Raw genomic sequence first — 14,384 nt, forward strand, 5'->3', positions numbered from 1 at the left:
CTTAGCCCTGAGGGAATACTGAGGCTGGCACTCAAGGCCCCCATAGACTAACACTTTCTACTTACCAAGGGTAAAATCCACCAAAATAATGTTTCAGTCATTAACATCCATATCCCAAAGTCAATTGCAACCATATTTGTAAGAGACACATTATTAAAGCTTAAAAGTTATATTGACTCTCATTATATTAATAGTGAGAGACTTCACTACCCAACTTCACCAGTAGACAGATCACCCAGATAGAAACTAAACAGGAAAATAATAAAACCAAGAGACACTATGACTCAAATGAACCTAACAGATACCTTGAGAAAACTTCAACCAACCACAAAATAATATAACTCCTTTAGAACACATCATGGTATTTTCTCCAAAATTGACCACATATTCTGTCAGAAAGCAAGCTTCAACAAATATTTAAAAAATGAAATAACTTCTTGCATTCTATCAGACAACCATGGACTAAAGCTGGATTTTTAACATCATCATCATCAACAACAACAACAACAACAACCATAGAATGCCTACAAAGTCACGGAAACTGAACAATTCTCTTCTGAATGACGACTGGGTCAAGGCAGAAGTGAAGAAACTAAGACTTCCTAAAATTCAGTAGAAATGAATGCACAACATACCCAAATTGATGGGACAAAATGGATGTGGAATTATCTGTTATTTCATACAGCTAAGGGCCTATAGAAAGAAAATAGAGAGAGCACTGGCATCCTAACAGCACAGCTGAAAAGATCTAGACAAAAGGGAGTAAGCATGCCCAAGAGTAGTAGATAGCAGTAAGTCATTGGACCAAGGGTTAAAATAAATAAAATACAAAGAGAACAATAGAAAGAATCAATGAAACCAGGAGTTGGTTCAAAAAGAATCAATGAAACTAAGAGTTGGTTCTTTGAGAAAATAAACAAGATAAATAAGCCATATCCAAACTAAAATACACAGAGAGAATGTCCAAATTAACAAAATCAGATAAAAAGGGTGGCATAACAACAGAGACTGAGGAAATCCAAAGAATATTTAGGTCATACTTTAAAAGCCTATACTCCACCAAATTTGAAAATCTAAAAGAAATGCACAATTTTCTCAACAAATACCACTTACCAAAGATAAATCAAGGATAGATAATCGATTCAAATAGACCTATTACCCCTAAGGAAATAGAACCAGCCATTAAAAGTTTCCATACCAAATAAAACACCAAGGACATGAATGTTTGATCACAGAATTGGACCAGGGTTTCAAGGAAGATCTAATGTCAATACTCCTCAAATTTTTCTACAAAATAAAAATAGAAATAATATTGCCAAATCAATTTTATGAGGTCAAAGTCACCCTGATAGCCAAACCAAATCAAACAAGGATTAAACAAAGAAAGAGAATTATAGACTAATTTCTGTAATGAGTATTGCTGCAAAATTAACCAATAAAATACAAACTGAATACAAGAACAAATAAAAATGTTCATCTACCATGATCAAATAGGCTTCATTCCAGATTCAGGGATGGTTCAACATAAAAGAATTTGTCAATGTAATCAGCTGTATAAAAATACCTGGGAAAAAATAAAACAAAACAACAACTAAAAATTATGATCATCAAAGTAGAACCTGAAAAAAACCCAGTGACAAAATCTAACAGCCCTTCCTGGTAAATATCTTGGAGAAAGCAAGGCCGCAAAGGACAAATCTGAACCTAATAATGGTAGTTTACAGCAAACCAAGAGCCAACGTCAAATTAAATAGAAAGATATTAAAAGCAACTCCATTAAAATCAAGACCATGACAATGCGTCCACTTTCTCTATATAAATTCGATTATTACTTGAAATTCTCACTATAGCAACAAGATAATTGAAGAAAATCTAGGGATTCAAATAGGAAAGGAAGAAGTCAATTTATATTTATTTGCAGGTGATATGATAGTATATATAAATTAGAACAAAAATTCTACCAGGGACTTCTTACAGTTGATAATCACCTTCAGTGAAGGGACTGGAAACATTCTTCAGCTGAGGGGCATCTAGGTTGTTTCTAGATTCTGGCTATGAGAAATAGTGCTGCTATGAACACTTGTGGTATGAATGTGTATCTTTTGGGTATATGCCCAAGAGTGCTATGGGCTGGGACTTGAGGTAGATTGATTCCCATTTTTTTTTTTTTGAGAAACCACCATATTGATTTCCAAAGTAGCTGTATAAATTTGCACTCCCACCAAACATAGATGAGTGTTCCCATCACTCTGCATACTCACCAGCATAAGCAGTCATTGGTGTTGTCAAAGTTATCCATACTGACAGTTGTAACATGGTATCTCAAAGTGGTTTTTATTTACATTTCTCTGACGACTAAGGATATTGAGAAATTTCTGAAGTATCTTTCAGTCATTTGCAATTCTCCTGTTGAGAATTCTCTATTTAGATCTGTATCCAATTTTTTATGGAATATTTCAGCATTTTGATGTCTAGGTTTTTTTCTTTACATATTTTAGAGATTGGTCCTGTCCTGTGGCTGATGTAGAGTTAGTGAAGATCATTTCCTATTCTTTAGGCTTCTGTTTGTCTTCCTAACTGTGTTGTTCTAAGTTTCTTAGTATTTAAGTTTCAGGATGTCCCATTTATTTTTTGTTGCTCTTAGTGTCTGTGCTACTGGGGTTATATTAAGAAATTTGTCTTCTGTGTCAATAGTAGAGCTTGAAGCCAGGTATGGTGATACCTCTAGAGGTTATTTTCTTATACAGGATTGCTTTGACTTTCCCAGGTTTTTTGTTTTTTCCATGTGAAGCTGAGTATTGTTCTTTCAATGTCTGTAAAAAAACTATGTTGAGATTTTGACAGGGGTTGCATTGAATCTGTAGATTGCTTTTGGTAAGGCTGCCAATTTTATTACGTTGATCCACCTATCCAAGAACATGGAGGATCTCTCCATTCTATGATATCTTCTTCAGTTTCTTTTTTTTAAGATTTAAAGTTCTTTCATACAATTCTCTCACTTCTTTGGTTAGCATTACCCTAAGATATTTTATGTTATTTGTTGCTATTGTAAAGGGTGATGTTTCTCTGATTTATATCTCAGTCCTTTTATCATTTGTATATAGAAGTGCTACTGGTTCTTTTGAGTTGTTCTTGTAACCTGCCACATTAATAAAAGTGTTTATCAACTTTAGGGGTTACCTCATAGAATTTTGGGGTTACTTATGTATACTATCATAAGATTCCAATCTTTTAGCATGTAAAATATATTCTTGGAATATGACACTGCTTCAGGATTCCATGAACTGAAAGGGAGAAATGAAAGTTATCTGGGAGGATTTGAAGGGAGCAAATTAAAGAGAAAAATGATGTAATTATAAAAAGTAAGCATGATAATTTATTAATACCCATATTGAAAAAGTCTGAACACAAAGTTTCTTCAATAAGGTACAACCTTTCATAAGACAACACTGACAAATTTATAGGTCATATTGATTTTAAAATAATATACTAGCATATCTATTAATCTGACCTACTAAAGGAATAGCAAAAAATATTAATATACTATTTCAGTAAAACCATCTGTGATACACTTCTGACATAAAAGTGAATACAAAATTTATATGTAGTTTTAGGATGTTGAACAACTCAGAGTCTCATAATTTGCTTAGAAGTATATCCTCACTGGACCCAAATCAAAAACCTTTGCATGCTAAGGAGTATCATATTTTCATCAATATTAGACAAACAGTTCTAAATATAATCTTTATTGTTTAAATTGTATTTACGTGTTGCTGATCACATTATTACCACATATAACTTGCACGGGTTACTTAATTTTTTACAATATTTCCATACATGCATACATTACACATCATAATTATAGTGTTCCAAATTTTCACTATCTTCTTTCCTCTTCCCTAATACTACAGTATGTAATAGTTATACAATAATGAAACCAAAACTATGAAAAAAAATTAAACAAAATATATCTTGGAGTAACTCTAAAGAAACAAGTAAAAGACACAGAAAAATGGGAGGTGATGTGGTTGGTGACATATGTTTTATTGCCATTTGTTAATAAAGAAGCTGCTTTTGGTTGATGGCTTAAAAGTTTAAAGCCAGACTGGAAGAGATATAGGGAGTCAAAGAGAAGCAATGTAGCTGCCACAAGAGACAGACCCCAGATGCTAGCCAGAACCTTACCATTAAGCCATAGCCACAAGGCAATACACAGATTAATAGAAATGGGTTAATTTAAGACATAAGTGCTAGATAAAAATATGCATAAGCTATTTGTCAAACAGTATTACACTTAATATAGTTTCTGAGTGATTATTAAAGGTCTTTGTGGCTGGGAACAAATGAGCAGCCTTCCTCTACAGATTGGCTTGCCAACATGTCCCAGTTAAATCCACATAAAATATGAGAGAGCTTATAAGAAATTCTAGACATACAAAAAAACAAAGTTTGGCCATTTTGGGGATGTGTTCAGTTTGTTGATGACAAGCAGGGAGGCCACAGCTCCCTTATGAGAGGTCTTCCTGATTCAGCATTTGCAGCAAAAAAAAAAAAAAAAAAAAACAATCACATGGATTCTTTAAGAAATGGTGGCTTTCTGGTTCGTGATAGTTACACATACAACTCTGGCTCCTTCAGGAGACCAAGCACTTAAAAGGGATCTGTGAACAGCATGCTACAGATTGCTTAATGGTAACACAGACCCATTATGACCCTTGATATGGGGCAGAGAGAATGTGGCACTCAGAGACTGTGAACTTGTCTCCACTATGTTGGACTGGGCAGTGAAAGCAGGCAGGACCTCAAAGTTTGGTCCTAGCCACATTTGCTTAGCATTTAAAAGAAAAATGTAGTACTTCTGGTCAAAAAGTAGTGACAGATACACAGGTAATAAAGACAGATTCAGGTTGAATAAACCTCTATAAAGGTCACAGTGCTAGATAAATGTACATAGGCTTGAGAGAAAGGGGGAGTATAGACAGTTATACTATAAAAGAGTACAAACAGCCATAGATTAAAGGACTAAAGATAATAAAAATAAATACTAACCTTGTAGAAAAAGTAATAGAGTAAGAAAAATAAGCCACATAAAGATGTAAAATATACAGAATCTGGATTATATATATTATTGTGTTTTCTTATAACTTTTTGACTGTGAATGAGATAAATACAGAGAGACATTTTGTTGTACATGCTGCTAAGCTAAATGAACATATACTTTAAAAGTATCTTGAGTTCAAAATCTTGGTCTATAGATATGTTACTTTGGAAAAGAGGTTCTGTTTCTGTTTTCACAGAGGATAAACAGTAGATTTATTCTCAAATAATGTGGTTTGATGGACCAAAACTCACTGAGAGATCACTGTGAACCCCCCAAAATACTTTGGCCCACAAAAAGCAGGAAGCAGTTTGGAGAGAACAATGCCAAAATTCCCTAAATGATTGTTTATAAATGTTTGTTTACATTTAAAGGGGGATATGTTATAGAAATGAATATTTTTCATTGATATGGATAGTGGTTTATTGATACAAATTTAACATAAATTTTGTTATGTGTATATTTATGCTCTTGATTAAGTTGTTGTGTTTGTGCACCTTATTTAAAAATGCAATATATATCTGCAGGGGTTTCTCCCCGCGCCTTCTTTTCTTCTCTTCCTATCCCATCCCAGCATCCCTAAAGCACCGCTCCACTCCTTAGGGGCCACAAACTGCCCTGCTTGGCCCATATCCGCCCGGGAGTCATTGGTGAGGGGGGAGTTCCTTTATCTCACTCAGCTTGCCCCTGGCAAGCTGGGCCTTTGTCTGAGATACCTGCCCAGCAAGGAGCCATTAGCCTGAAACAGAAGAAGCAGCTGAGGGAAAGGGGTGAGTGGCTGCCCTCCAGGCAGGTCTGAGGATTCTGGCAAGGGAGTTCCGCCTCCTTCAGATTGTGCTGCAAGGTTCGCTGTGTGATACTCCACCCCACCCTGACCCTACCTTTGCTCTTTTGTCCCTGCAGTGTCCCTAGGCTATCAGGAATCCCTGATTCAGTGCTGTGGAGTTCCATCTGGACGGGTGAGTGTGTGCTATCCTGGAGCAACCTGTCCTGGAAGAGAGCACATCCACCCTCCCAGCGCCTGGTACAGGGGTGTCTTTAGTACACATGCCCCTGCCTCTCCCAAGCCTTCCCTTGTGTATTCAAGTGTCCTTCTCCTGTACCAAGGCCACCCACCCAGAGGTGAGATAGGCTGCCTTCCAGGCAGGTCTGAGGATTCCAGCAAGGGAGTGCTGGCTCCTTCAGATTGTGCTGCAAGAAATAGCTCCTGCTCCGGCACTGAGGAGAGCCACCCAGATTCCGTCACAGCAAAGATTGGACCAAGACACCAAGTATCTCCTGGCTGCATTTGAAGAAAGAGATGGGCAGGCGCCAATGCAAGAACTCCTCCAACAACCAGAAAGACAACATGGCATCACCAGAATCCAGGCATCCCGAAACAACAAGAATTGTACACCCTACTCCAAAGGAAAAAGAAGAAATCGACCTTAAACAGTACTTTATGAATATAATAGAGGACCTTAAACAGGAGGTAAAAAACTGCCATAAAGAAATGGAGATGACAAACAAAAAGGTAGACAAAAAAAATAAATCAAAGATACCCAAGAAAAACAAGAAAAAGCAATCAAACAGGTAAGGGAAATAGTACAAGACCTGAAAAATGAAATGGAGGTAATGAAGAAAACACAATCCAAGGGAAGGCTGGAAATGGAAATTCTGAGTAAATGAACAGAAACTACAGAGACAAGTATTGCCAACAGAATACAAGAGATGGAAGAAAGAATCTCAGAGTCTGAAGATACTATAGAGGAAATAAACTCACAGATTAAAGAACAAAACAAATCTAACAAATTCTTAACACAAAACATCCAGGAAATCTGGGACACCATGAAAAGACCAAACCTAAGAATAATTGGGGTAGAAGAAGGAGAAGAATTACAACTCAAAGGCCCAGAAAATATATTCAACAAAATTATAGAAGAAAACTTCCCCAACCTAAAGAAGGATATTCCTATGAAGGTACAAGAAGCATGAGTGTCTGTCCAGGCAGTGATGTCTCTGTAATTTCTAGAATTTTAGAATTTGCTTACAATGCACTTCCTGTTAACTTAGATAATATTATATCCTTCTGGGGTCTTCAATGGAGTTGAAGAATAGACAGTTATAATTATAGTTTTCCTTAGTTGTGACAAAAGATAACGTAGATATAAAGTTGTAACTGTAATTTTGCTTCATACCTGTTTAGTTATATGCAATTTTAGTTTGTAAAGTTAAACCTTCCTGTTTGTTTAAGCAAAAAGGGGGAAATAGTGTGAGAAGTCCTTCTGTATATGTGTTGTTTTATTGGTAAATGAATAAAGAAACTTCTTTGGCCTGTAACAGGGCAGAATAGAGCTAGGCAGGAAAACTAAGCTGAATTCTGGGAGAAAGTAGGTGAACTCAGATACAGCCATGTAGCCACCAGAAGAAAAAGATGTGAGACAAGAGCTGAAACCTTGCCACTAGGTCACAAGTCTTTGATAAAATATGAAATAATAAAAATGAGTTAATTTAAGATGTAAGAGCTTGCTAGAAATATGCCTGTTATTTTCCAAACATATGATATAGTTTCTGAGAGATTATTTTAGATCTGGGCAGCCTGGAATAAATAAGCAGCCTCTGCCAATAATGTGAACTTTAAATCTTTGAAGGAAGAAATTTAAGACATCAGAAAATGGGAAGACTTCCCATGCTCTTGGGTAGGTATAAGTAACATAGTAAAAATAGCAAACTTACAAAAGCAATCTATAGATTCAATAGAATTCCCAGCAAAATTCTTCACACACTTCAAGAGAACAATACTCAATTTCATATGGAAAAACATAATAGCCAAAGCAATCCTATATAATAATTGAACTTCTGGAAGCATGACATTCCCTGACTTCAAATTCTACTATAGAGCTAAAGTAATAAAAATAGCCTGGTATTAAAGCAGACAGGAGGAACCAATGGACTTGAATCAAAGCATGGATATCAATCCAAACATTATGAACACCTGATTTTTGACAAAGAAACTAAAAATATAAAATGGAAGGAAAAAAAAAACAAGTTCAGCAAATTATGCTGGCATGCCTGGATATCAGCATGTAGAAGAATGCAAATAGATACTTCTCTATTGCCATGCACAAAACTCAGATCAAAATGGGTCAAAGACATCAACAAAAACCCACTACACTGAACCTCATAGAAGAGAAAGTGGGAATGCTTTGGCACAGAAGACCACTTCCTAAATATAACCTCAGTAGCACAGACACTAAAAGAAACAATTAATAACTGGGACCTCCTGAAACTGAGAAGCTTCTGTAAAGAAAAGGAACTGATCAACAAGAAAAAAACCAGGAGCATACAGTATGGAAAAATATCTTTACATGTCCCACTTCAGACAGAGGACTACAACTTGACCTAAAAAGAAGAAATAATCCTGTAAAAATTGGGGTACAGACCTAAACAGAAAAGTCTCAACAGATGAATATCAAATAACTGGAAAAAAACTTAAGGAAATAGAAAATATCCTTAGCCATCTGTGAAATGCAGGTCAAAACAACTCTAACATTCTATCTTAAACCTGTCAAAATGAGCAAGATCAAAAATGTTGATGACAGCCTCTACTGGAAAGGAAGGATGTGCAGTAAAAGGAACACTCCTCCATTGCTGGTGGGAATGTAGCTCCTTTGGAAACTAGCATGGCAATTTCTCAGAAAATTAGAAAACAGCCTACCTCAAGACAGAGCAATACTACTTCTGGGTACATACCCAGAGGATGCTCAGTTGTATCACAAGAACATGTGCCCAATTATGTACCCCACAGCATTATTCATAATAGATGGAAACTGAGAACAACCTAAATGCCCCTCAACTGAAGAATGAATAATGAAAATGTGGTACATTTACACACTGGAGTACTACATAATAGAAAGAAATAATGACTTGTTGAAATTTGCAGGCAAATGGATAGATATAGAAAAAAACATATTGAGTAAGATAACCCAGAAACAGAAAGGAAAATACAGTATGTATTCACTAATAAGAGTATTTTAGACATAAAGCAAAGAAAAGCCAGCCTACGGGCCACCACCCCAGAGAATCTAGACAACAAAGAGGACCCTAAGAGAGACTTACAAGGAAATACAAAAGAAAGAAAAAAAAAGGATCTCATGAGTAAATTGGGATCGTGGGGAAAATAGCAAAGGGTTAGAGGGGGAGAGAAAGGGAGTGGATGGAGGCAGAGAAAAATGTATATCTCAATAAAAATAATAAAATAAGAAAAATATTCTCAGTGGTAGTTGTGTCCAGAAATTGGTAAAATAATGGTTGCATGCTAGTTTGAGAACTCTCCTGAGGAAATGATCTAAGAATTAATTGGAACAGACATCACTGTGAGAAATCTTGATATTTCTGAGAGTACAAACTTTAAATGCAGCTTATATATGCATATTTCCTTTATTTTACTATACTTTTAATTAAAAATTTTAGTTCTTGCATAAAACACTCTCTAATTACATAGAGGTTCTAACAATTTTTATTTAAATACTTTTCATTTTCTGGAATCTATATATTAGAATGAGTAATCCAGATGTAATGATTGAAAGAGGAAGAGAAAATAAAAATTTATATCATGGGTAATAAATGAGAAGGCATTGAGAACAGTCAAATGCCTGGTAAATGTCTGTGAAATTTGTCAATAGTTCTACTCAGAACAATAAACTCTATTAAGACAGTAATCAACAAAATTAACTTTTGAAGCCAACTTGTATATAAGAATCTGATACTAAGTGTCATTATTTACTCTAAAGCACGAATTGTGCTGTTTCTTTCCAATAGCAATTGCACAGTGCAATTAAGTGCAACAGTAATCATATACTGTAGGAATAGTTTCCATATGCCCAAAATAATCACCAGAGTATTTATTATTCTGACATCACCTTTGATCTTAATAGAAATATACACCAATTAGCCCATTCTAAAACACTGAAATCTTTGTGGATTTCACAAATGCATGTTTCCACAGGTACCATGGGCAATTCAGTGGGCTACACAATGGTCATGAGTCATGTGGATGCTGTTTATTGACTAATGATAACCTCATCTATCTCAACAGAAATTCATTTATAAATGAGTACATACCAGATTCTGGATTACAATATATGAAAGGGTGATTTTTAGATGATCTTGAAAGAACATCATTTCTATTAATATAGAATTTTAATAAACAGTACTCAAGAAAGATATATCTGTTATACCAGCAATAGACCATGTATCAGCAGTGTAAAACAGCCTTAGGAAGAAAATAACCAAAGAAATTGACAAGGATATATCTCAAACATGCCTTCCTGGACTTTAGTTTAATCTAAATGACTACTGTAATTCAGCAACATTATAATATATATATTTGAAAATATTACATATAAATGTTATGTTTACACCATTTCCCCTTCTTCTTGACAATCATCTTTTGTCTGTCTCCACTACTCCATTTCAAATTCGTTTCATTTCATTGCTTAATTATTGTTAATATGTGTTATATATGTCTGTGTCTATGTATATGCATTTGAAGCCTCTTGTTTTCATTTAGTGTTGTTCACATATATATATATATATATACATACTTTATATGTATATATATATATATATATATATATATATATATATATATGACTGACCCCTTGAATGAGGAGATTTATTCCTAGAGGAGAATGATGTTCCCTCTCTCAGATGACAATTTCCTGTAGCTGTAATACTTCATCTGGGGATTGCATCTTTTGAGATGTCTCTCATCCATATTCGCATGTAAATATTGTTAGCATTTTTCATGTCTCCTCTAGGGGATCACATTAACAATATTTCATGGGTGCAGCTTCTCTGTCATATAGGAACCACTATCTTACAGCAGATTTCCTGATTATCTGCCCCTTACAAATTTACTCTTCCCTTTTCTGTGATTTTTTTCTTGATTCTTCATTATAGGAGTTGTACTTTTTATGTATTGAGATTTGCCACCACAGAGCCGGTTGTTCTTTTGATTTTGACTAGTTGTGCCTTTCTTTGATGTAGAAGGAGCTGTAGAAGGGAACGGCGGGCTGCGTCCCGCCACCCGGCCTTCGGCTAGCTTTGCCCAAAATAATTACACGGAAACTGTATTCTTTTAAACACTGCCTGGCCCATTATCTGTAGCCTCTTATTGGTTAATTCTCACATCTTCCTTTAACCCATATTTAGTAATCTGTGTAGCACCACGAGGTGTGGCTTACCAGGAGAGATCTTAACCTGCATCCATCTCGGAGAGGAGAATCATGGCGACTGCATATGGTGACTGCCTGAAGTGTCTCCCCAACTCTACTTCCTTGTTCCCACAATTCTGTTCTGTCTACTCTGCCTACCTAATTTTCTGTCTCTTAAAGGGCCAAGACAGTTTTCTTTATTAATTAACCAATGAAAGTAACATAGACAGATAACTCTCCTCCACTTTGATTGTCTTAATCTGCTGCAAAAAGAAGTTTCCTGAATAAAAGGTGAATGTTACACTTACATGTAGGTATAAGGATAAATATTCAATTTAGAAATTATACTGGATTAGAGAAGATGCAATAGGAGGTTCTCCTCTAGGGTCCTCAGATAAGTCTTTCCTCTCCCCATTTGTCCTATTTTTGCCTTTATAAAATCTGTAAGTTGCCGCTATCTTTGCAAAGAAACTCAAAACTTTAAAATCAATGGAATTCATAATATAGAATACTTTCATGGATGGGGAATCAAAGTACAGGGAGTATTGCTGTAATCGAGATAGCAGCCACTAAGGAAGCCTCAGCTTCAGCACTGTCTCACAACACATAGCTCTTCCATTCTTTTTCAGTTCAACAGAAGCTTCTACATAAAATTCAGCATTGTAGCTCCAGTGAAAACATTCAAATTAATGTGGGTGTTAAAAATTATTAGAATAAATTCAGAAAGTCATATAATATTACAATATCCATGAGTATGTAGTAGGCTCAGTCTATTAAAATATGCACTTAACTAACTTGGTATTGTTTAACATAATACTGGAAATAATATAATGAGTTACCTACCCCCAGATAATTATATACAGAGTCCTTTGTTCAGAGTTTGTTTCTGTTGACACTGTCAAGAAATTAGTCTCAAAATTACTACATAGGACTTCAAAATTTCCACAAACCAAAGAAGACCAACATAAACTTTCATATAAAATAATAACAATCCTTAGATATTATTATATTTAGTCAGTATTCTAAGATAAATGAATGGTTGTTAGCTATCCCATTCTTCCCTGAGTCGGTTCAGAAGGCCAAATTCAAAGTTACAGTGCAATGTTAAGACAATATATGTTAAAAAAAGAAAATACATTTTAGGTGATTTTCCTCAAACCTTTCTTTATATCTCTGTTTCTCAGACTGTAGATAAATGGGTTCAACATTGGAGTGAGCACAGCATACATCAGCGATGCTACAGAAGTCTCCCTGTATGATTCTTTAAATGCAGAACTAATATATACCCCAAAAGCTGTCCCATAGAACAAAGAAACAACAGACAGATGAGACCCACATGTTGAGAACGCTTTATACCTACCTCCTGGTGATGGCATTCTCAGGATGGAAGACATAATTTTAAAATAAGAGAAAATAATTCCTAGTAGGGGCACACCACCTAATGCACTAGTCACTGCATATACCAGAATGTTATTGATGAGAGTGTCCGAACATGCAAGCTTAATGACCTGATCAAGTTCACAAAAGAAGTGGGGAATTTCAAGATGTGTACAAAAAGATAGCTGCAAAATCATTAACCCATGCAGAAGGGCATCCATAATGCTGAGGCATAAAGAGAATAAAGTCATCAGAAAACATAGGTGGAATTTCATGATGGCTGCATAGTGAAGTGGAGTACAGATAGCCACATAACGGTCATAAGCCATTGCTGCAAGGAGAAAGTTTTCCATTCCAGCAAAAAGTAAGATAAAGCTAAGCTGGGTAATGCAGCCTGTGTAACTGATGGCTTTGTTCTGTCTCTGAAGGTTTACCAGCATCTTAGGAACAGTGGTGGTGCTGAAGCAGATATCAGTGAAAGACAGGTTAGAGAGGAAGAAGTACATTGGAGTGTGGAGGTGGGAGTCAGAGACAATGACCAGAATGATGAGCAGATTCCCAAAAACTGTCACAAGATACATAAGTAGAAACAGTCCAAAGAGAATGGGCTGAAGCTCTGGATCTTCTGAGAGTCCCAAGAGAAAGAATTGTATTACACCTGTCTGGTTTTCTAATTCCATAATTTGCTTAGACTCTGAGGGGGAAAATACAGGTGATTGATCACAAAAGCAAATGTATAAACTCATAGAATTTTGCTCACATTCCTTACTCCCACAATATATTTTTTTCCATCTTTGTATTCTTCTCTTTACTAAATTACTTTATTGTACTAAAAAACTTTTTATATTATAGAACGAAATAAGAATAAAAGGAAATTATATATAGTTTTTAAAATGAAAATTCTCCAAAACTTAAGAAATATAAAAATCAGACTAAATCTCAGAAAAATATAGACTTAGTTGGTATTTTACGTTAGATACATATAGTCTGACTTCAGTATCTAGTTTATAAACTTGAGAAAAGTTTTCAATTGTGTCAGATGTTTCCATTCTCTCATTCATATAACAGAAAACAATTATAAAATCTTACTTTAATGTTGAAAGGACAAGGATGAGTAAACAAAAGGAAAATCTTTAATAACAGTATTTGACATGTAATAGTCATTTAGTATGTCTACTGTGATTTACTTATGCCATGAACATAATCAGACCACTGTTAACAACTACTTTTAACAATTCAATGTATAAGAGAAGTGATTGGTTTAATAAGACAAGTTATAAAAGAAACCATACCCAAAAAATTGATAATTGAAGAGAGCTGGCAGTGAGAGAGGTGGTCTTCTCTCTCGAAGAGAAAACCTATTGGTTTATCAGTGCCAAAAGTCATTCCTGAAAAATATCTACAAGTAACATTATAAGGACTGAACATATTATATTTAGGAATATCTATGTACATAAATATATATATATATATATATATATTTGTGAAATAGTAATTAATTTAAAAAGAGGCCATCAAATTAAAGGAGAACAGGGAAAGTGTATTGCAGAATTTGGAAGGATAAGGGGGAAAGGATACATGTTTTAGTTATATTGTGATTTCCAAAATATAAATTAAAAAGCATTTAAAAATTAGATCATCTTTAAAATAATATCAAACTTAAGTAAAGAATCATGTTTTAAAATGCAATTGAGAATATCACATGTAGAGAA

The 14,384-nt window shown here is 34.9% G+C and overlaps 1 protein-coding gene across 1 annotated transcript; it reads right to left on the reverse strand.

Annotated features, from left to right (window-relative positions):
* Positions 1-5,249: 5,249 nt before the first annotated feature.
* LOC119809646 (putative gustatory receptor clone PTE03) lies at positions 5,250-13,352 on the reverse strand. Its single transcript, XM_038322613.1, has 2 exons — positions 12,444-13,352; positions 5,250-5,276 (listed from the first exon to the last, which is right to left on the reverse strand). Exons 1-2 carry the CDS (start codon positions 13,350-13,352, stop codon positions 5,250-5,252), a joined length of 936 nt encoding a protein of 311 aa, XP_038178541.1.
* Positions 13,353-14,384: the final 1,032 nt, after the last annotated feature.

Source organism: Arvicola amphibius, chromosome 3 (assembly GCF_903992535.2).
Source record: "Arvicola amphibius chromosome 3, mArvAmp1.2, whole genome shotgun sequence".
Lineage (NCBI taxonomy): Eukaryota > Metazoa > Chordata > Mammalia > Rodentia > Cricetidae > Arvicola > Arvicola amphibius.

Coding starts and splice junctions, on each gene's coding strand:
- LOC119809646 (XM_038322613.1), bottom strand. CDS start 13,352: ATGGAATTAGAAAACCAGACAGGTGTAATACAATTCTTTCTCTTGGGA. Junction 5,277..12,443: donor TAAAGAAAGGTTTGAGGAAA/ATCACCTAAAAT, acceptor CAGAAACAGAAC/CTCTTTTCCAAAGTAACATA.